This window comes from Cydia splendana, chromosome 21 (genome assembly GCF_910591565.1).
Source record: "Cydia splendana chromosome 21, ilCydSple1.2, whole genome shotgun sequence".
Classification (NCBI taxonomy): domain Eukaryota; kingdom Metazoa; phylum Arthropoda; class Insecta; order Lepidoptera; family Tortricidae; genus Cydia; species Cydia splendana.
Window position 1 is genome coordinate 5,251,304 of NC_085980.1, and position 25,300 is coordinate 5,276,603.

Here is a 25,300-nt window from a genome sequence, read left to right on the forward strand (position 1 = left end):
GGAGTAGGATAGTTTGTAGGTAGGTAATGTTTTATCTCGGAGACCATAATTCTACGCAGACGAAATCGCGAGCAGAAACTAGGTGGTAAGTAATAAATAAATTTCAAATATCTGTGTCATAGAGTTCCTAAAAGTTACTTAAAAACTAATTTGCTATATTAACACGACTCTAACTACCTGTATAAAATAGGTAATTATAATGCTCAAATTCCATCATTAGATATTCGTATTAAATTGTCAAAATAATCTTCAATTCTCAGCTAAATAATCTAAATATGTACATATTTAAGAACAGAACAGAACAGATTTATTGAAGAGCAGGGAGCAAATGATTTTATCTCTATCCTAACACCAAACTTACAATGAAAAGTAACCTAAAATTAAAACTACCTACAAAACTAAAACAACCTAAAAAAAGAAAACAACCTAAAAATCTATATCTAAAGTGGGGCCCTGGGGCATACAATACAAATACTCTTTATTGCTCGCCTCATTACAGAAAACAATATAAATAATACAGGAAAAAGAGGTTAAACAACAGGCGTAGGGCCAAGGATATCCTTAAATCCTCATCCTACAAATGCGGCCTCATGTCATGGCGTCATGACGGATGACCATGACCTATATCTGAGTAGTTCTAGAACCTCAAGAATCTGACGTCTAAAAATCAAGCCTAATAGCCAGTATTGTTTCAGCATTTACGACGCGTGTTGTCAAACAGTTTAACGGTGTCGGCCATTACAAACAGTGCGGCCGCGGACTCCAACCACCGCCTCTAATATTCATAAGTCAATTTCCTGGCCCATTAATACGTAACGAAGTCTCGAAAATGGCCTTATCGCTCGCGCCCGATTACTTGCCGCCGCTCTCTTACATAATTCAGCGTATTAAACGAAATTGTTTAAACCTTATTGCTCGATTACGTCTCCCCACCCCTGGCACGCCTCGGGGCCCGCCGCCAATCGCAGCGCAGCCCCCTCCTAGCCCACCGAAGTCCCCGCCTCGCGCGACTCCCGTTTCAGTTGGTACCGAACGCTCCCGATAGACGGACTGGATTACAGTGTCCATACGCTTTACAATATAAACTTTTTTCTTAAGTGTCATGTGATAGTGCTTTATAAACTAACTTTTTTCAAACTGACTGAGCACGAGAATTATATCCAGACAGATGTACAGAGTTTACACATAGGCCTTGCTATGACGATGCTTGCGATGGCGCGAGGGTCAGAAGAAAGGCGAGAGGATGAGGCAGAGGCCGAAGCGGGGGCCGAAGTAGATGTAGTGGGCGTTGAAGAGGCCGCGCCCGTAGATTTAACGAGGAGGCTAGGCCTCACGAGGCCGCCGGAGAGGTCGGCGATAGCATTTTCAGTAGAAAATATTCTAGACCCTAATAAGTTTACTGGAAGGTCGGAGGTGCCATTGAGATACGACGAGCAGTATTGGAGGCCGCATTATGATAGAGATGACAGTGATTCAGGTGAGTTTTTCTTCTACAGACTTCATTGTTTCTTTTCTTTCTTCGACATGCAATAGGTATTTCTATTGGTATAGGTATTTCTATTGGTATAGGTATTTCTATACACGTTAATAGAATTTCTTGAGGGTACTTTTAATTAACAATTTAGGTAAAAATATCGTTATTTACGGATAATTTACGGATAACGATTCAAAATCAAAATATAAATTGTAGGTACAACAAATCCATTTAAAACCTTTTGCTTATCAAACAACTTAAAAAACTTACTTGGAAAGTAAAATGCTCTAGTGAAACGTATCACTTTCTGCACGCTTTGTAAAACAACAATGACCCTCTTTCAGAGCATGAGAAATGAAAACATTTAAATTTTAAGTAGATAAGTAAATATTCTGTATTGCTTCAATAACAATTACATGTAAAATTACAATGAAAATTTAGAAGAAAATTATAACAATAGGCAGAAACACTACGGAAAAAAAAAACTGAAAAGGGAAAAGTCGTACAGTCAAGCATAAAAATATGGGTGTAGACAACTTACTCAAAAAAAGGTATGTCCCATAGTTCTTATTTCGCTGACATATAAGAACTAAATATGGGACATATTTTTGAGATGATTTGTGCACCCATATTTTTACATTACTGGCGTAGCGTGAATTAATCTAGCCGTGGGCGAAGTCGCATCTGCGAGGCCCTTTTCTTTCACTGTGCCTGAAGCAAGACCGTGGGCGACGGTTCACTTCACCCACGCCTAGTTACGCCACTGCTTGACTGTACCTAAATAAAAATGAAGTGGATTCCAATAAGGGTGGTTTTTACAAGCATTCGGTGGGGTGCCGCGCGGTTAGCAAAGTTAGTTGGATTCTTATTGGATCATAATTGTACGGTAAAAAGTTTATGTTATTGAGTACCAGTAAATTAAATACAGATAGGGGAGAGCAGGTGACTTTCGTGCATGTTCTTTTACAATCTAATTTATCTACATAAATATTTTTTTAAATAAATTTAGTTTTTTATTTATCTACTTAGTTTTAATAAGAGTAGTATTTTGGTGTTATTAATGGTACAAGTAGATAATTCGAGACCCTGTATGTGAATTTATTATAATTTCGCTACATATTGTTTGAAATGTTTATGTATGTAAATAGGTAGGTACTCCGTCATACATTTAAATAAATAAATTATATAATAAAGTTATTTCGGGCTCCGTTTACTTTTGAAAAATCGAAGATACATAAGCCGGTAGCTTTGTAAGTAGGTACATAAGTCCGATAAACATACCTACTGCCTTTTTTCATCTGCTATAATTATAATGATTTTTAGATATCTGGGAATATTAAATATGTATATTCGAAAAAGGAGAACACAATAATTTTATAATATAAATTTAAATTACTAAAAGACATAAAGAGGAATATAAAACTAAAACTAACTACAATTAAAATAACTAAAACTAAAAATTAAAAATACCTATCAAAATTTGGTGCTTTCGGAAGGGTGCCCAACACGCAGGCAGCATTCCCGCGCTGGATTTCGATGGCAATTCTCTGCGCGAGAAAGCTGCCCGCGCGGGGGTCGCCCGTTGCCTCCCTCAGCCTTTTCCCGAGCGCCTTGTGGAGCATCGAAAAAGTATACCAATAAAATAAAATCTGTTGTTACTTTCTTTATATGAAGTATGCAATATAAACGTATGTACTTATAAAAATATTTTTTACATAAGTAATTGAAAATGGTTATTCGCATGGCTAATTAAAATAAATGCAAACCGCAAATGTAAATAAACTAAAATAAATCTTAAATATATTAATATGCTATTTGGTAGGTACCAACTAAGATTCTTTTGCAAGGGTGATACTTAGTCTGACAAGAAATTCTAGAAAATCATTGAGGGCGCCACTTCCTACATAACTGTTTTGACGTAAAATGGCATACATGGCAACAATTTAGTATAGAAATTTGCTAGTTCCATTTTATTTTATTTCTACTATTTTATGTCGCACTATAGGTACGACTCAAATTCAGATTGAATATTCCTGAAGTACTTCGGCGAAAAAAGTGTCGGTACAACATAACCGCAAAAAATAAACCCAAAAATAGTTTACATTGTATACCTACTCTACACGCTTGCACGCTCACGTTCGTAATTGAGACATCAACTTTGACACGACACCACTTGAATCGTGCGTGTGAAAAACTTGAAATTGATATATTTTATCGCTTATTGATATGCCATTAAAGCTCAATATCATTTAGGATGTTTATTTGAGGAGTGTATTGTATTTTTTGTTAATAAACAGTTTAAACGGCGTCACGAACTCAATCTATTTTACAAACGGAGTAATAACTAATAGGTATTGTTGATTTCAACTACCGGTAATTTGAACGACTTAATTTAAATACTAAATTATGTGTTAACAGCTGTCTTGTTAATGATTTTGACTACCTATAAGTATGTTACGCGTTACGAGTGTAGCTAAAAAAACCTTTCTTATTTATGAATTAATTATTAACTAACTATTATATAATGGGTAAATAAGGCTACATACTGGAATAGGTATTATGACATGTAGATAATGCAATGTAGGTATTTTGAAGAATTAGTATTTTTTCGGGTGGAAAATGGAATCTAACACCGCGCCGGCGGATCCTTTGATGAGTTTTTAGAAACGGGATTAATCGATATTCAATATAATTATACCGGTAATACCGGTATGTAATAATACTTTACAACTTGCTAAAAACTTGAGGAAATTTAAGGGGTGACTAATTTATGAATGCGTCAAAATATGTCAAAAATAATGTCTGTAATCTGTACACACAGATATATAACATGTCGTTGTTAGTTAAAGAATGAAACTATGTTATCTCCAACTTCTTGCATTTCTATTACAAAAACGTTACATTTAAATATAATAAATTGTGTTTAAAATTAATTGGACACACGCACGTATCTTAGTGCGATATACCCTCGATTCGCGGTACGCTACCGTCGGTAACCGGTATAAATTATTAAAATGTAAATATTTTCCAATTTAAAATAAAGTGAAACGTTCACTGCTTATGCTTAGCAGCGACAAGAAGCATTTTTTTAAATCGGACTGTAGGTAAGTATCTACTGACTTAGATTTAACACTTGATTAAGCAGTTAACTAACGATGGTGATATAACCTAATTGATCATTATTAACGGATCCGAAATTACTGTAATCTTGCTTGGTTTGCCTCTGTCACGCCTGTCAAACTGATCTGCTGGAACTAGGAGAACCAATTACGTGTACAATAAACTTTTTTTTACAGAAATTCCGATTTTAAAGAATTTTAATTACTTTGATTTGGCTGTTGAAGTTGAACTTACAAAATAGTGGTTCTACGGTCGTTGTCACGGTTTCCCGACGGAATAAAGACAGTTAGAGTTGGTACACTAATGCATTTAGAGGGTGAGATGTTGTTTATATTTTAAAGAAAACGGGTTTTTTGTATTTGGATTATTACCTACTATTAATTAGACGTTAATTATTCTTATGTATATTATAGTTTTCACTGTGTCTTCCTTTGTTTTCCTCTATTTTTCTTTTCTGCCTCATTATGACATGAACATATTAGTCGAAGAGAAGTGGCCGGGTTTTGACAGTCCGGAAATTGTAACGCTGTCAACGGGACAGATGTACAAGGTGGCGTCTCCTGTTTGGTTTACCTGATGATTTTATTTATGCCGTATTATTTCTCCATGATCAAGCATTGTAATTAAATGAGGCAAAAAACAATATTTTGTAAGTATATAATACCTTGCGCCTTATTCAAATTACAGTAATATGTACATATTTTAAGTAGGTACGTAGTAGTAGTTAGTAGCGGTAAAAGGCAAAATATTATGGCAAAGAAAAACTTATGTATGTGTTTATACACGTAATATACTTGCAACAACCAAATACAGATTTTGTAACATAAATGTTGATAGTCGCGCGTTGAATGATTAGCGATTATGTAAGTATAAGTACTTAAGATTTGTATTTTTTACTAGGCATTTTCGTAATTTTATCTTCTGTTTTGACTAGTTTGCATTGCATTTAAAATGCATGATATTTAAAAAATAAATGGAATTTGAAATTAAGGAAAATTTATTTAACAAAACAATAAACATTTTTATTTAATAACAAAATTCGAATAAAACAGATCCTAAAATTATGTCAACTTACAAACCTAAAATTAATACTTAAAAAAAAGAAGGATGACCTAGCAAATTATGTTTATAGTAAATTTAAATGCAAAAATATATTTTGTTTACTACTTTAGCCAAATGTATTGGTAAATAATTGTATCTACTTAGACCAACTCGATCCCCATTTTAAATAAAAGCGAATTAACCCCGATATATAATGATGTTTTAATATGTGTTCAAAACGCGAAAGTTTTACATACAAGCCAATTCGACTGACATCAGAATGATGTCATTTAGTTATCGTGTGTCTCACGCCAATACATGCATGGACAAGTAGGAACAAGCGAAATGCACGATAACTGACTGACATCATCTAGATGTCATTCTGATGTCAGTGTCCATTCGAATTGGCCTGATAGGGTCTGTCCGGTCTGTCAGACCGGAAACAGTAACGCTGTCAACGGAACAGATGTAGAAAAGGTGGCGTCTGTTCCCGGTGATTTGATGCTCATATTTTAAACGTTGTATTTGATCTTTAAAATATATTTTGTCAAATAGATGTCAAAATAATTCATGGAGATTTCAGTGTAGGTACTGAAATCCATGACATTACACAATTTTATATATTTTTTCCGTAAGTCTTAGTCTCGTTTGACCGTTATTTCTGTAATTTGTTATATATGCAACATGTTGGTTTAAAATTACATTAAATTTGGTGTTCAATACCTATAATTACAACAACCACAAAAAAATAAAAAACCTATACATACCTAGATGTATTTTAATTCAAAATCCTTAAGATAAACATGATTTCAACTATATTTCCTAACCTGCAGTAATCAAATCGTTCTTTTATTAAAGTGTAAAACAATTATTACAAGTAAACTGAAAAAACAACTAACTATTATAATTATCATACTAATTTTAACCGACTTAAATTTCAAGATATGTTGCTATTTTTTGTAAATCTACCTACTAGCGGCACGATTTAACCGGTGCGGCGCGACTGTACGAAAATAGCCGACTTTCCCCAACATTTTTAATCACCTAATATTTATGTGTCAAATACTATCGATTCTTCAATCTCAAAGTAGGTAGGGTCATTAATATATTTCATTTTTAATTTGCTACTTGCGAAATATCATTTTTATATAGATAGACATATTGTTTAGATATTAAGGATCGCAAAAAGTCCAAATTTGTACAGCAATGTTTTATATTCAAATTCCGTCAAGAGGACGAAAACTAGAGCTGGATGAAAACTAGCGCAATGACCCTATGTATGTCTACATAGGGTCATTACGTACAGTATTTTTACTACCTCCGTAAATCCCGTAAAGCAGTTATTGCGAAGCATCCAAGCTTTAGATCCAATTTGATAACACGGTGCTGCCAAATCCTTTGATCTACCGAATGGCTATGGGTACTCGGCCGTAATGTTGCATCTCTGTCGTTTGGCAGGGAAACGAAGGGGATGCAGCGTATTAGGCCAACCATGTGAAGAGATCGCTTATCTGCTTATCTGTGAATTATATTGGTTCCGCTATTTGACTGTAGAAAACATATAGGTATTTGTACCTATATATTATGTATATGTAAATGTAATTATAAGTTAGGCTACCCGGCAAAAATAATTATAAGTTAGGTATTTTATAATGATTATTTACCTCATACTTTCTGCGAGATATTTATAGATCTCTAGATTTCTGTTAAAAAACCTTTATCAGATTCATTTAAACCAGCAGCATTGGAGACCATCTAGGGTGACTGCTATAGTTATTGGCCACTACATAGTAATTGGGCACTCCTTACAAATCAGAAAGAAACAAGCCAATTGAAACCTTATCATTAAATTAAATTAAATGTAATATCATTTATTATCAGGCAACTAAGGCCCATAGTCCATAGATACATAGGTACCTTACAAACTAACATACATACAATAGTAAAAATCTTACAAGCTAAAAATTATTTCGGCGACACGGCGGTTGTCAGTTGTGATTGATTATGAGTGACCATTGATTTTGACGGTGGGTTCTTTCTACATCGAGTGGTTTTGTCGATCCAAGGTAAAATGTATCTCCCAAGGCTCCCAAAATTAATCCACACCTCCTGGGATGGAGCAAACTCAGATTATATGCATTTAGGACCAAATGAAGGTATTAAAATGATTTCCAGCTTGCTGGGAATTAATTCCTCAAAACGCTTTTTGAGGGTTCCGTACCTAAAGGGTAAAAACGGGACCCTATTACTAAGACTCTACTGTCCGTCCGTCTGCCTGTCACCAGGCTGTATCGCATGAACCGTGATAGCTAGACAGTTGAAATTTTCACAGATGATGTATTTCTGTTGCCGCTATAACAACAAATACTAAAAACCGGACAAGTGCGAGTCGGACTCGCCCACCGAGGGTTCCGTACTTTTTAGTACCTATTTGTTGTTATAGCGGCAACAGAAATACATCATCTGTGAAATTTTCAACTGTCTATAGCTATCACGGTTCGTGAGATACAGCCTGGTGACAGACGGACGGACGGACGGACGGACAGCGGAGTCTTAGTAATAGGGTCCCGTTTTACCCTTTGGGTACGGAACCCTAAAAAGTACGGAAACCTCGGTGGGCGAGTCCGACTCGCACTTGTCCGGTTTTTTTGGATCTAATTTGAGGGCATTTTTATTTCCACCGCGTCCCTTTTATAACTCGTAGCTGACTTACATACTTCAAACAAACTCCATAATAAAACCCGAACTAAATATTTACACAGCGAACACAATTTGGGCTCCATCGGCCTCCTATAATATGCAATGAAATATCGCCCCTGCATCTTCTAGTGATGTACCTCAAATATTTCTTTTAGGATATTTTCAAAAATAACAGGACTATTTAATACAAGAACAAAGTGAGAAAAGTATCTGAATTTAGTTGTTACACTGAGACAAAAAACTAACAAAAACACACTTAGAATTACAAAAATAAAACTTAATTCGGGGACAAGGAGAGTCAACTAATAGGAACAAATTGACTTTTGCAATTTACATTTAGTAGGAAATACAACTTCTATATTTGTAATTTGAAGTATGCTAGAGTAATTTCAGAAATTTGATTTTGTTATTCCGAGAGGTGCTTTAGCAATATCGGAGGTGATGACGTCATGGGTGAAAACTAACCGTTTTGTAATTCTAAGCGTGCTTTAGCAATATCGGAGACGATGACGTCATAGGTTTTACTAAACTGTACTGCGATTCCAAGCTAGCTGTTGTTATTCTAGAGATAATGACGTCACAGGCAAAAACTAAACTGTTTGCAATTCCTCCGCCCCTAGCAAACGGGCGCCGCGAGAGCATGTCGCGCGCGTGGTAGCTACCCGTCTCTATTTCTGTCTGTATGAATAAAAAAGCATTTGGTAGTATATCTCTGTACTAAAGAGGCACTATAAAAGCCTGTCGAGATATTCTACCCATTCCTTTCTTATTCATACAGTCAGAAAGAGACTAGTAGTTATTACGCGCGCAACATGCTCTCGCGGCGCACCTGTGCTAGGGAGGTTGGAATTGCAAACAGTTTAGATTTACCTATGATGTCATTATCACTAGAATAACAACAGCTAGCTCGATGTTGCAGAACAATATATTCCTGTAGACCCCAACTACACAGTAGGTCGCGGGTTAATATGTCCATGGCCCACAATATATCCTAAATGTATTATTTAACTTAAGTATGTTTTAAACAAAGAAGACACGAGAGACGCCCGCCCGACATCCGACACAATACTAACTCTAACCAAATGAACGTAGCAAGTAGTAAATTTTACTAAAATCACCAACATTCGTTTCGCTGTGTTGGTATTACAAAACTCGTTTAGTGATTGGTACAACAATGAACATAAACACAACAAGTCTATCTACTAAATACCAGTAAACTTTGTAATGTCGCTATAGTAACAACTGAATTGTTATTTTAAATGGGGTAATGTTATTCCCGCGAACTCGTTTTTTAGATATTACAAAACTATGTAAGTGAGACATTTACTAAAATCATAACTTGAAATCACAGATGCTTTTTTCCAAAAATCACAAACTTTACTAGTAAAAATCGGAGAATTTTAGTAGTAATAAAAATGGATTGTAACAAATACTGAACTTTGTTTAATGCTCCATTTACTAAAGTCTGTTTGCTGAAATTAGGTTTAGTATTACTGAGCTGTTTGTAGAAATAAATAAATTTTACAGAAATAGTGAAACTTCCATGATTACTACTAAAACTTCATTTTTTTCCCCAGTACAGAACTGTTTATTAATTACTGGTGATGATTTTTCTCTCAGTGTATATTGTGTTAGAAGTGCCTAATACATTTTTATAAATATTATGATATGATATAGGTACCTACCTACCTAAATTACCTAAAAGACTCTTACCATCCGATACTGACCGGCTAAGTGTGATGTGGGCATGGGAGGCCTTTTTGAGAAATAGTGAGAGAGTGGCTGTTTTGAGATGATATTAATTAATAATTTTAATTCGATCGTGTTTCAAAGTATTATAAAGTATATATAAAGATACTTAATTATTTATAGCTATCAATTACCAGCTTTCGAGAGTTCTTTTAAATGTAGTTTATTATGAATTTTCCCAGGAATAAGTAAAAGCAATTAATTTTTGTAAGTGACGCCTATTTAGGTAGGTTAGGTACTGTCACCACACGCGATTGTTATGACATTTAGGGTTCTTGCTAAATTGGAAATTCTATAGCACATTGTATACACATACCACAACCAATTTATCTATATTTGGTATGGAACAACCAATTTAGCTATAGGACCATAAATGGCGCAACAATCGTGGAGCGTGATGGTACCAGGTATAGGTACCACCTACTCACGAAAGAAAAATGGACTTGACATGAAACAATTGAGCGAATCTTTTGAAAATTCAACATTATTTATTTTTACTTGACCAAGGATTTTTAGGCAGAAATATTTCTCTAGCACATCCCATCACTACTCGTATAATATGCAACGGAAAATCGCCCCTGCACCTTAAAACCTCACCAACCCGCAAACACTCAAAATAAGAACACGATTCTGCTTGCCCGACGATTGGTCGACAGAGCGAGACAACACACACGTCTAGTAAGGCCAGAGAGAAACAGGGATAGCCGACCCTTTGCGCACCAATCCGTGAAATTAGACTCGTCTAAACGAATCTAACGATTATTTTATTATCCTTTTTGCGCTAAGATTTGTTCCTTGCTCAGTCAAATAAAAAGAAAAGGTGAGTAAGCGAGGGTCAAGCGTCTCGCGTTTAGGAGCGCCCTATTTGCCGGGTGTTTAGGCAGGAGAGCAATGGCCGGTGTCTTACCGGGGCGGCAAGTTTTCTGCTTATATGGCTTTTCTCTATTTTTACACTAAACTGATGTAAATACATCACGAAATCGTCCAAATTTAATGATTCGTCTAAGAATTTCACACCTACTGGTAAGCGGATGAAAGCCTATGAAAACTATGACCAAGATAAATGATCTACATATTAGGATAAAAGCGAGGATGATGGTCTCGCGTTAGGAGGAGCGGCCTATTTGCCGGGTGTTTAGGCAGGAGAGGAATGGCCGATGAGGCGCTGCTGCGGCGGCAAATTTAGAAATCTCGAACTAAACCATCTACTAGGTGCATGAGGTGCATCTTACTTGAAGAATTTATGCTGTATTGTTTAATTTAATTTTGTCATGTCAAGTATATTGGAACTATGTTTATCCAGGGTCCACGAAAAATAACATTTCTTCCACGAGCTGTAAGTACATTATTATAGTTCCTTTTTATTCTACTGCCACGCATTTCACACACATGTACCTATATTTTTGGGTTCCTTCAGGGGCCTTACCATGATGTCCTTATTGCGATTCTCTTTAAGACCTAAACTGAATTGCTAAAGGACGGAGCTATATAGGTAAGTCACATAACTCCCGTCCCTTAGCGATTCAGTTTAAGTCCTAAACAGAATCGCAATAAGGACATCATGGTAAGGCCCCAGGTCCCGTCATTTTGCGTTGTACTAAACTAGTAAAAACCGCTGTTTTGCGTTTAAAATCACCCAAAAACGTAACCCGGCCACAAATTAGCATTCGGTGCGCGCGGAGCATTTTCACCTAATTTCCCCCGTAATTAAAAAGTCACCGGAAGTAAGCCGTTCGTTAACAAGTTCCGGAGTAATAAATACTTTGACGTTCGCTCCGGGGTGCTCGGAACTTTGTAAGGGTTGAGAAACGATCTTTGTTTGTTTTTGGGAATATTTTGAATGGGGGAAGATTTTGATATCGCGAAAGGAAAGCGCTGAAATAGGCGAAGTGAAACATTTTGACCGCAACACACCGTGCAATGACAATGGCATACGGACGTATACCTACATGATGTAACGAAACTACCAAAAAGCTATTAACGCTATTAAAGCTATTATGAAGCTATTTTAGCTCAACATTGTTTCTTGTGGTAGATAACTAAGTAGGTACATACTTAGGTACTTACCTATAGTTTTTCAGAAGTCCGTCGGCTGAATTTTTTCGGCAGACTTTTCTTAGAACGTCGAACATCTCAATTTGTAGACATCATCCAAATAATGGAGGTAATATAAATCTTGCAGCTACGGGTACCTATATAGGTACTTTAGAATTTTCCATTTTTTGCTCACCGGATCGAAGTGATGCTTTAATTTATCTATTCATCAACTTCTGTAAATTTTTAACTATACATAAACATAGGTACATATGTAGGTATAGTACACACATTATACATAATTTAATTTTATTTCGGAATTATTCTATTGCGCTATTTTTATACGGTGGCAAAGAAATGTAAAGTGTAGTCAGCGTTCAGTAGCGGATCAAACCACGTCTCAAAAGTACCTATCATATTTATTTATTATCTATGTTCAGTGGAGTAAATTTTGTAGCTAGAGCATCTTGCCAGCATCCCTACCTTTCTCAAGTATTCATCATAAAGCTTTATATATACAGAAACCTTCCTTCAAAGTTGAATACAAAGATCAATCACAACTACCAAGCACCGTGACGGCAAACTGCATGCCGACGATACTCAGAATCAGAGCCAACCGCACCCACCCTTGTAATCGAGAGGCTTTATTAATTACAAACTTGGACCGCAACCCCCTCCTCCCACCCCCAAAACAATAATCACTCTTAACACCAAAACTTAAGGTTAAGAATTCCTCGACCAGCCTTTATCTTTTGGGCGTAAGCGTTCTCAACAATGCTTTAATATAAACCGGAGCTATTTTCAACCATGCGTCTTTTGATTTAAGGTTACTTTTGGAATGGGGAAGGAAAGCAAACAGACGATCAATTTGTTAAATGAAGAAAATGGCGAAGTGTAATTTGGGTCCCATGTTAGCAGTTACGCTGAGCGGTATGAACACTTTTGAGTTAATTTGTACGTTGCTCCATCGATTTGCAGACGGAGGCGATTAATGGAACTAGTGTTTTGAGGGCCACGGGTTTATATCAGGGAAATGAGCTCGCCTACCGTCTTCCCTTTAATCCTTTATAAGGCAACTTTAGATATTATATCGCAAACATGACCACCGATCATCTTGTAGTTTTTCATTAATTCAACATCATTTTGTATTTTTTCTTATGCAAAAATTTTTGGAGTTTAAGGAGGTTTAATCCTGTTTATTTTTTATTTAATCATGACCTTTAAAGGGTTAAAAGAAAAATCGCGCTAGAAGCCTAGAATTGGGATAGGACTATTACCTACATACATGACATTCTAGTACATGATAAATGAGAATTATTGTTTCGGTAATGTTTCAAAGTTTTTCCAATATTTTTTTTACGTGTATCTTTTTACAAGTTAAAATGAATGGTTTCACAAAATTCAGGGACAAATACATTAGAGGATTTTTAGTTGTCACAAGGGTATTAGCCACAGGTATTGGCGTCCTTTATACCTTTCGGTAACTTTGCTTTACTGGCAACTCTCTAAACTCAGCTCATAGTGAAGTCCATTTGTCTGCTTTAAGCGACAGGCAATTCCCATTTCTACAAATCATCACCAACTCTCCAAATCTCAGCATTGATTGCACTCAGCGTTTCAACTCTGCCAATTCTAGATGTCTACCGACGTCTATCCCTGTCGCTTTTCCATTCGCGTGACAGAGATGTTACATTTTCGAATTTCGATTGCGGTACCCCTGTCGACGCCTCACGGGGACTACGGCTTGCAACGTAAACCCGACGGGGAGCTAAGCCCACAAATGTCTGCTTGTTGACGGGGGATAAAGTAGCTCTTAGCCTTGTAGGGATCATGGTGCATGTTGATACATGGTTTATTTGAATCGGGTGCATCTGTCACTTTGGTACCTACTCGCTATCTCCATAGATGTGTTCAAACCGTCTACTTCTTGAACTGTATAAAGAAATACATATAATCAAATCGTTCACTATTATGTTGTCCTCAGGAGAGACGACCGTTTTCCAGAGTTTTTGACCCAAGTAATAGTTAGATTCATTGACGTATGTCGTATATCTAAGGACTGGCCTAGGCAATAAGAATGGGGCATGAATGGGGTCAGTACAGCGATGTGACACCGCTACAACGCGATTGGTTGATGAGTTCGCATCACGCGCGCGATTGGTCGCAACTAGTTGCGTTAGACTGCACGATTAGCTCGAATTCGTGAGTGACACCGCTGAACTAGTACCATTTTTAGAGCCTGTAAGGCCCGTCCTTTAGATATTATACGTTAATGATTAGATTGCCCAATTCACAATCCAAATACTTTTGTACCAATTTTGTACAAAATTGTAAAATCTGTAGGACAAAATTGACAAATTGGGGTAATAAAATGGGATCATTCTAGTATCTGGCTACTTACGAGTAAGTTTATAAAAATAAGGTTTAGCGTTTTATACTTCACAGTGATAAAGACCGATAGAGTTAGACCAAGTAAAGTCTGCAGCGATTTTGATAGCCCACGCAGTGCAAGTGTTGTTTATATGTCATAATTTCATAGAAGTTTGACGTTTAAAATAACAGTTGCACTGCGTGGGCTATCAAAATCGCTGCAGACTTTCCTTGGTCCAACTCTACAACAATGATCAGGAAAAATTAACCCTTAACTTAATCCAACTAACCATCTAAGCACTCTTAATAATAAGAATATAATAGAATTGATTTATTCGTAAAAAGCACAAACAATCGGTACAATACATTATATAAAAGAAAACACAAAATAAGATTAAAGTGCTCGTGGCACTTTAATCTTATTTTGTGTTTTCTTTGGCTGGCCCCATCTCAGCATGTTGCTGGTGGCTTCCAGCGCTGATCTTCCGATGAGACCATCAAGTGAGAAGAATCACGGGAGGTAACAGACAAGAAGAAAAAATACATAGAAATAACATACAGTGAACAAATAGTTAAATAAGAAAAAAAAAAAAAGTTACACAGCAAGAAGTTACAACATAACGACTAAGAGACGAGAGATTGATCAAATAGGTGGCCAGACTTTTTGTCCTTGTCCGGTTCCTATTTGGCACGATCAATTAACAAGATATGCGTGCGTGCGCGCACGACAGACAGATCGCCGCCATATTTATTATTTGTTTTGATTGTCTTAGGCGGCGGCGCCACTGATTTACTAGTTACTAGTTTACTAGTAGACTTTGCGATTTTATGCAAGATAGCAAATTGATACGATATTGTATATCGGTTGACTCTGGAGAAAAATTGCTTATCGCATTCTTTTGAACAATAAACATTCATTAAATGAGTAACAAATATAAAAAGGCACCTTTTTACATTCTACTTCTTTATGGTCGTATCCGACATCCGATATCGGATCGGAAAATGTGAAAATGCTCTTATTAGTGTAAGGTGTACGCAAATAACTTCGGTCAAAAATCACGTTTGTTGTATGGGAGCCCCACTTAAATCTTTATTTTATTCTGTTTTTAGTATTTGTTGTTATAGCGACAACAGAAATACATCATCTGTGAAATTTTCAACTGTCTAGCTATCACGGTTCGTGAGATACAGCCTGGTGACAGACGGACGGACGGACGGACAGACGGACGGACGGATGGACGGACAGCGAAGTCTTAGTAATAGGGTCCCGTTTTACCCTTTGGGTACGGAACCCTAAAAAAAACCGCAAATCGCTGTAAGTACAGTTTAGGCGTTTGGCTCACGCATACTAGAGGACAAAACAATTTTTGATCCGCAGTACCTAAAAAAATCCCTTAGGAGGCGAGTGCTAACTGTGCTAAGTAGGTATTTTTTTTGTATGAGAAAAAAAATATCGTGTGTTGTATCATATGAAAGGACTTATAAGGAGGCAATTCTAAAAATATACAACATCATCACATTTCAGCCCTTTTTTAAAATTAAACAAAAATAGTTTTCAAAACCAACTTTGGGCTCCTCTAGATACGGTATTGGCTGATTTTTTTTTTTGTAGAACATAGGTAGGCTACTTATGGCTTCATTTCTTTTGAAATTGACAGAAATTTATGAAACGTACTTAACTTACAACAAGAACAACTTAAGCAGCTCTATGTTGTTTACGGTAAAATGTTGCCAGTGTCTAAAAACTCATGTTAAGGTGGTTCGATTTTCACACAAAATTCAAGAGTAGGGATTACGAGGGCAGTTGGGTTATGAATGGTGAGGAGGGATGACATAGGGGCGAGTTGGATTTTACAGGCTACTGCTACGTAAATTATATATTCTAATAACAAAGCAAGCTATTATAATGTTCATAATCCTAAAGTGTCGATATAACAATTTTCAAAACTCGCCTTAGTAGGAAATCCTTCGTCACCCCAACTACGGGGTGAGCTGGGATTTCCTACTATTTCGTGTTTATCTATAAAGTTATAAAATGAAACTACAAATTATCATTGATAAACTAAAATTCATAAATCCGGAACACTTTTTTTGTAAGTATATAAATCAATGTGCCACATTTAAAAATAAACTTTTATCCGGGTTTGAACTTCGATTTCGTCCCTACTCACCCCATTTTACGGTATACAGTATACATAAATATTTCCGCATTTATCTACTTTCGAATGTTCGTTTGCGCTAAATTATGTAATACTTATTTTACCTACAGCGTTTGTGGTTTATGTCTAAATTTTCGTGCTACGTCTATTACAGGGGTGTTTATTACTATATTGTTAGTTTATTTTATCCTTGTTTCCCCTTGCAAAAAGTCTGTTAGAAAAATCAATACAAATGTGTACTAATAAATCCTCTGCAACATTTAGTGAAATCCAATTAAGTGTCTTTGTTAAGAAAAGCTATAAACACATCATCATTTACTGCTTTTAAAGGACTCCGGCCTAAGCAGCCGAGTTTGCGCCTTATATCCATCACCATGACTTTTACCCGTCCCACACCAAACGATCCTAAAACAAAATCCATTCCACTACATTTTCCACTTTAAACTTTAGCATCAAGGTTGAAATTACAATAAATTCGCTCAGTTAATTAAGTCGTTTTGGTTTGTTAGGCGCGACATCTGCTCGTAATTATATCGCGTTAATTCGTGTCGGATGACTCTGGACAATCAGTTTAGTGCTAAAAAGTCGTAAATAATTTTGTACGAAACGCTTAACTTTAAACCTTATTTACATCTTACTTAAGTGTACAATCGATTGAAAATAGTGATTAATTTTGGACAGTCGTATTAACCAAAGTAATTGTAACTATAATGACTTAGCTTTTAGGTATGTTTTAGCGTGTCATTTTAGGTAGTTATATTCTTTCGCTGGACGTATAGAAGTACGGTTTCCGATATGTTTTTGTTTGTTTAATGAAGTTTCGGATCTGCTAATATTACGAGCTGCTGAAAGGAGTGTCGAAGCGAAGTGTTTAGCACTTTTAGCAGAATTAATAGAAATGTCATAAAATTGCAAAGTTACTGTCTCACCTCAAGCAATCGGTGATCAGTGCTCTGGGGGCCTAGCCAAGAAGATAATCGTAGGTACCTAGTACATGAACAAACGTCAAACGAAAAAATATGGAAGGCAGAGGTAAGGAACACAATCTCCTCCCTCCTCGCGTCGGTTTCCTCAATGCTGAGGGTCGTGACCATCTCGTCGAAATAGTTTTGTGCGGACCACTCGGCGCCATACACTCATATCTGCTGCCTCGTGTACGGTGGTGTCGAGGGTGGTGCGGACCTGGTCAGTCCAACGTATCGGGCTTCTGCCCCTAGGTCTGTTTCCTTCCACTTTGCCAGTGACCACAAATTTTTCGAGATTATCGCTGCTTTTCCTGGCTATGTGGCCGAAGTACTCCAGAATCCTTCGTAGACATGTGGTAGAAAACAATCTCCATGTATCAAAAAGTGTCCGTCAAAAAACCTTAAATAGGTGGCGGTACAATACCTAGAATATTTCATAAAAAAATTCAAATCATTGACAGCGCACTTCACTACGTCAATAACGCCTACGTTTTTAGCTACTCTAGCGCCACTCTGGAGAGATTTGGAACTATTATTTACAGCTGACTGCTGGACACTTTTACAACTGTTCTACCATAAGAGATTCACTCCTTTTATTCTACTACTCCATAGAAAAAATGTATCGAGAAGACAGATGCTACGAAAGATCACGTGACTATAGATGTTCAAGCAAATCTTGTCAGTAGAAAAAGGCGCGAAATTCAAATTTTCTATGAGACGATATCCCTTCGCGCATATATTTTTCAAACTTGGCTCCTTTTTCTACTGCCAAGATCTGCTTGACCAACTTTATTTCCATACATCATTTAAGTTTCAATTGGCCTTTTCTATTAACGATTGTCAGCTTAGATGCCATCTGTTATTTTATAATCAAAATGATCATAATGCGTGAACCTAAAATACATTCTTCTACTGATTAATAGTACCTAGTGTAGTCTCTTCTCTATGTTTATTAAAATTAAAGTTTTTAATGCAATGTTTGCTTTATGGGATACATTAAGTAAACAACTTTGAAATAATAAAATATTGCTGTATAAGAGAGAGAATGTAAATGTTCTAATTGTGTTAATTTCGGCCACATAAATATGAAAAAAAAACAAATTACGTAGAAAACTTAGGTATATAAATATCTACATAAATGACGCTAAAACCCGTCAATTTAGCGGACATCTCGCGCACTAAGTGCCCGACACCATTTCACTAATTTTATTATTCCGCAGAACAACTGTCGTAAATTATACTTTAATGTTTCCGGACGTAAGAAATTTGCTGCCAATGTTGCCACATCAAAAATTGTGACGTTCCACGGGAAAAGGTACCTTATGAGGGTTTCTAGTTTCGGAGATATGAAATGTTTTGTAAAGAGGTGAAAAAATGCTCAATTTTTTTTTATTGTGTGATCTGAAACCTTAATGCGTAACGTTTGTTTACCTGTTTTTATTTTTGTTATAAGTTAGTTATAAGCCTAGTAATGTCGTCTCAGAGTTTAGTAGAAAAGGTACCTTATGGAAAAAAGATTGAAAATTCCCAAAAAAACTAGTCAATACGGGAAAAGAAGTTTGGTAGAGAACTGTATTAGCATTCTGCAAAACTAATTTGATAATTTCAGTTCTGGTTGGGGCGCCTCGCAAATATTATAACCGTACATCGACCGACATCACAAATCCAAGTAGCCTGCTATTATACCAAAGTTACTCTCGTCAAGTCTTTCTTAACTAGAATAATCTTCATTTGGTTTGGTCGCATGCAGTAAATCAGCCATTAGTTTGCTGAAAAATGCCAATACCCGACGCATTACCTTATGGAATATCTGAGGTCATTGAACCTCAATGCCGCTTATCTTCAATAGCAACCGAAATATATTATTGATAAGAAATAGACGATTTATACCATTACCAAAATATTATTAGTTTATCCTAACTGTTCCATCATCATCATGCCTTATCATGTAACTTAATCACAAGGTACCTTTTCATTACATACAAATTATTGGTCTTTTTTAAGATTATTATGACGAAGAACTAATTAAATTTGGGGCAGTTTAATGTAAATTAATATTTTCTATTCATAAAAGATAAACTGTAATATGATTGATATTTTGTAGTGATGTATTATTAGATTTATTTCCATAAGGTACCTTTTCGTAAATGTATGGAGCAAATACTGTTATTGTTATGTAAGTTTAAAGTGGCATAAGGGGTTAAATATAGTATTTAGTTGGGGTTTTAGGATTTATTTCATTTGAATGACAGAATTTCTTTCATATGTGCTCAGAAAAATTGATTGTGTGTCACATTAAAAGTAAAAATATTCAATTTTGTGATTTTATATGAAAAAGTCAGAAAATACATTTTCACCTGTAAATCGGTATTGTTTTTTGCTTAAACTGTCTGTCAGTGTTGTTTTCTAATAGATAAAATTGAAATCTTGAGAGCTCATTGCAATCAATCGTGAAAATGAAATAAAACTTTATTTTCAAGAGATTGGTTAGTATACACATAAATCAGTCGATATCAAAAGTTTCTATTTGCATTATAGAACATGTCGCAATATTTTTTTAATCTCAGATATATAAGGTATTATTATTTGTAGTCAACTATGTAACTTACTTCAGGAACATAGTTTTTTAGGCGGCTAAACTTAAAACTTCTCTATCGTAAAGTTGCTCATTTCACAACATTATTTTCAAAAAATAATATCTCTGTAACTACGCAACCTAGAAGGTTGATCTTTTGTGTTATCGATAGCTTATTTATTGTAGATTACTGGGGTATGCATAACTCCATACCCGCCATAAGGTACCTTTGACCGTGGGACGTCACAATTAATAGCCGTTTTAAAACTATTTCGCATACAACGCCGCGATGCGAGCAGGAAGAGGAAATGTCTATTATATCATCTTAAAAACATGAAAATTTTATGAAAACGAGATTATGAGGAAACGATAAAATTCGAGATATATTCGTTTTCTGCCGCGTGTTTAGTTTTCATTATTGGAATGATAATAAATCTATTTGTGAAATATTTTAATGGCGCTGACAAAATATTGTGTGAATTAAAGAGTTTAGCGTTATTTTAGGGATTTGCAATTATGAACAGGATGGGGTTATAAGGTTTTTCCTGTAGTTGATAGCTGACATGACGCATAAACTATTAATTAAATGTCTATGATTTCTAGGTTAATATTTTTAGTCAGGGCAGTTTTCCGAGCTATCATTGTTTATTCGTAAGCATGTTGAAACTGCTAAAGAAGTTGTCAATGAAAAAAATCAAGTTGCTATCCGTCCGTTCAAAAAACTTCGATTGAAGCTCTAAGCATCTAGGTAGCCAAAATGGTACATTACGGATAAAAACGATCTCAGAATCATAGATACATGTTGTAGCTATCATACACTGATTTGAAATATAGGCAGAGGTATGGTATGAGAGGCGATTTAATGATTTTATAATACGCCGATTTCGATTCTCGTGTTTACGTGCGACACACACTTTCACAACTTGTGGGCTGAGGGCTGAGCGGTGAATAGCTCTGACATGATAAGTGATTTTGACAGTATATATGGTCCTACTTTTCCGTACTAGTGCGGGAAAGAGCACTTTCCGTGCGTATGTCAAAAGTTTAAAGGGCCATATGTACTGTAAAACGTTGTACGATACACGTGCGAATATGTAATTCGCAACTCGTGTCGATTTACAACACTCCCTTCGGTCGTGTTTTAATTTATCGCCACTCGTTTCCAATTTGCTCTTTTCCGCACTTGTATCGTAATAACTATTGTGTTATGTGTGCGTACGAAATTGGCTTGTCATGAAGTCACAGTTTTGTCTTATAGCGATCCTACCACTGTCTATGTGTCTAGTGTCTACCTTCAATTTCTTAATTTTAATTTCTTGTTCTGTTTCCTTCTTTTTCTATTTTTGACTGGGGTACCTACCTATGGTGGTGGTGGTGGTTCCAAGGTACCTACCTTGGAAGGGCTGCTGCTGCTGTTACTCCAATGCCATAATTATAAATTTTTCTTGTTGCAGTCAACCAGCAGCACTCGGACCTGGAGACGGATGAGGTGGAAACAGACGACCAGACATCCAACATGGACGATGACCTTCTCACGCAGTCGGACCTCGACGAGAATGGAGACCCCAAGAGCCCCAGCTCCAAGAAGGGGAAGTCCGGATCTTCTAGTAGGTGAGTCCTGATATTTTTTATGAAGAACCATGATATTTTTTTTAAGAATGCCACTCACGGCGGCGGTAAAGTTGAGGATCGGTCGAGGTGTTAGACCAAGAAAAGTCTGCAGAGATTTTGACAGCACACGCAGTGCAGGTGTTATTTTAACTTCTATGAAATTATGACGTATAAATAACATTGGCACTGCGTAACGTGTGCTGTCAAAATCGCTGTAGACTTTTCTTGGTCTAACTCTAGCTTAACTGGTAAAGCAAGCGTGTCGCGGTGTATCGATGTAGAGTTCAAGTCAACTCTCATCACGATCATTTTTCAGTTTTCTATTTATGTTTGAATTAGGTACTAAATAAGTCTTATTCGATTAGGTAAGGCCATGATGTTAGGGTATTGCATTTTTTGCAATGTGCTTCTTCCTCTTCTCATTTTTACACTCTTATAAACGATGAAACAGCTCCAGAGAAAATACAAGGCATATAGTTATGTGTATCAAATCAGACTGTTTGCACGGCTACGACGCCTAAGGCTGTACGCGTTAATTTTGCCCGTATACCGTATACGGGATTTTATATATAATACGGGATACCTTAGTGACAGCAAAATATATACGGGAAAAATTAACGCCGTGTGAACCTAGCCTAACGCATAACGTTACTCACACTTTGCGGCCTCCTCTTAAAATCAATCATAAAACAATATTTACGGCGACCGTCTGTCTGCCAACGCTAATCTGGCTAAATGGATATTTAAATATACCTAAAAATATATGATACACAATTAGCAATGTGTTGCAGAACATTCTCAAAATTTCCAAAATTTCTGGAAAAAATCATGAGAAAATTCTCATGCAAGTTTCCAATTAGAAAGTTCCCGTTAAGATTAGGGATTATTACTCAATGTTCGTCACTGTTGATGACTCTTTCATTTAATATTTACGTCACTCATTTATCACTACACCTTTTAAAACAAAGTCCCCCGCCGCGTCTGTATGTTTGTGTGTTTGTTCGCGATAAACTCAAAAAACACTGAATAGACTTTCATGCGGTTTTCACCTATCAATAGAGTGATTCTTGAGGAAGGTTTAGGTGTATAATTTGTTAACCCGTACGAAGTCGGGGCGGGTCGCTAGTTAAATTGAGAATTGAAAATTCTCTTTGAAAATTCTCGCTGACCCGATAATGTGTCATTGGGAATCACGGGATTCATTGCGAAACGTAAACCCACTCTAACCTTTATTTCCATTGTTGTAGGGACAGCAAAGGCGGCACGAAGCCGCGGCGCGCACGCACCGCCTTCACGTACGAGCAGCTGGTGTCTTTAGAGAACAAGTTCAAGACCACGCGCTACCTCTCTGTGTGTGAGCGGCTTAATCTGGCGCTGAGTCTGAGCTTGACAGAAACTCAGGTTAGTGCTGCAGAAATCTCTAATCCAACTACAAGGAACACTCTCTTCTTCCTCGTGTTATCTCGGCATTTTGCCACGGCTCATGGGAGCCTGGGGTCCGCTTGACAACTACCTAATCCCAAGAATTGACGGGCACTAGTTTTTACGAAAGCGACCATCTGACCTTCCAACCCAGAGGGGAAACTAGGCATTATTAGGATTAGTCCGGTTTCCTCACGATGTTTTCCTTCACCGAAAAGCGACTAGTAGGTACCTAAATATCAAATGCTAGTTACACAACAATATGAACTACAGGAAGCACTTTACTATACAATAAATATAAAATTAGCTACAAAAAAGTACAAAGACAAGATCGGGTGTTTAATAAGGCCCTATAAACAGAATAGAATAGGTACTGCATGCTGTTAGGTATTTAGGCGTTACAACGATAAAACACGTAGGTACTGGAACATAAAGTGGCCCACAGATTACCAGTTCGCCGGACGATATCAGCCTGTCAGTTTAACACTTTAAACTCTCACGTTTTGTACACATATTTAATTACACAAACGGGTCTACCGCGATATAATTTCATTGTTTTTACCTTTCGGTCAGTCTTTCCGTGACCACAGCTGGTGCAACTCAGTTGAAACGTCGGAATTAAAGGTAAAAACAATGAAATTATATCGCGGTAGACCCGTTTGTGTAATTAAGTAGCCTGTCAGTTGTTCGGAGCTGTCAAATTTTGCGTTACAGGCTAATATTGTCCGGCGAACTGGTAATCAGTGGGCCCCTTCAGTTTGATAATCCAGAAATCCCGAGTTCGATTCCCCATACCTAGCGTACCTATACTTTTACTTTGGCTAATAGCATTGCATGTCTCTTTGTACTTTGATCCTTTATAATTGTCTCTTTACTACATAAACTGACAAAGCACAATAAATACACACACATATTATGATACAATTTTGCAAAAAGGCATCCTGTTAGTTACTCCCTCTTTCTTTCATTTACCAAAATCTATAATTTGTCTTTCTCTGCAGGTGAAAATCTGGTTCCAAAATCGCCGCACGAAATGGAAAAAGCAGAACCCAGGCATGGACGTCAACAGTCCCACCGTACCCCCACCCCCTGGGGGGGCCTTTCCATCCGGGGCTTACCCTGGAGGGTTACTATACTCTCACGGGGTCCCGTACCCCTTCACCGGCCCTGGGCCCTACGCGCCATACTTCCACCATCTAGCCGCCAACCATCACCATACCCATGGATCCCTAGGGCACTCCCACACGTGATTATGGGCGCGCCCAGGGTCCCAGGACCTTAGGGATAAGGAAGACGAACCTAATTAACTAGTGTTATGGAATTAGTGCAATTGTGTTTAAGTGAATGACTCGATTGTGATACGTATTTTTAAGATAGTTTTAATTTTCAGTGTTCAAGAGACAGTGGTCGTGATAAATACCGTAAAAGTATAAAACTTTGCCCTTTAACATAACTTTGCCCACCGCGTCACAGTTCAGTAAAAGCGAAATAACTTAAAAGTAGTTCTCTCTCTGGTCGGTCCCTCATTACTGAGGATCGTGGTCACTGGAACCCCTCAAATAAACAATCTGTCTCCATCGGTTGCGGTCCAAAGTAGCCCTCACTACTTGATGTAGCTTGGAAGAGGCGGTGGCTTCCTTTATTTGGTCAGACCAACGTGTTGGCGATCGGCCTCGTGTTCTCTTGCCTTCGGTATTGCCAACAATGACCAATTTTTCCAGATTGCTATCCTCTCTTCGCATGATGTGACCGAAATATGACAGTATGCGTTGCAGACATATAGTGGACAGCCGAGTCTTGATGCCAAGTTGTGAGAGAATAGACACATTTGTACGTTTTGCCGTCCACGGTATTCGTAGCATTCGCCTCCAGCACCACATTTCGAACGCATCTATTCTCTGCTCTCTAAAAGTAGTTACAGATACACTTTCATCACTTTCTTCAGGAAGTGTATCTGTAACTACTTTTAAGTTATAAATATCGCTTTTGCTGAACTGTGACTGTGGCGCGGTGGGCAAAGTTATGTAAAAGGGCAAAGTTTTATACTTTTTTTATGGTAACATTATTTGAGATTTTCTCT

At 36.9% G+C, this 25,300-nt stretch overlaps 1 protein-coding gene across 1 annotated transcript; it reads left to right on the forward strand.

The window, feature by feature from the left end:
• Positions 1-651: 651 nt before the first annotated feature.
• On the forward strand, positions 652-24,633 carry LOC134801156 (homeobox protein slou). The gene is made up of 4 exons (XM_063773697.1): positions 652-1,477; positions 21,642-21,798; positions 23,046-23,199; positions 24,222-24,633. The coding sequence occupies exons 1-4, from the start codon at positions 1,198-1,200 to the stop codon at positions 24,468-24,470; spliced, it is 840 nt and encodes a 279-aa protein (XP_063629767.1). The 5' UTR covers positions 652-1,197; the 3' UTR covers positions 24,471-24,633.
• The last annotated feature ends 667 nt before the right edge of the window (positions 24,634-25,300 follow it).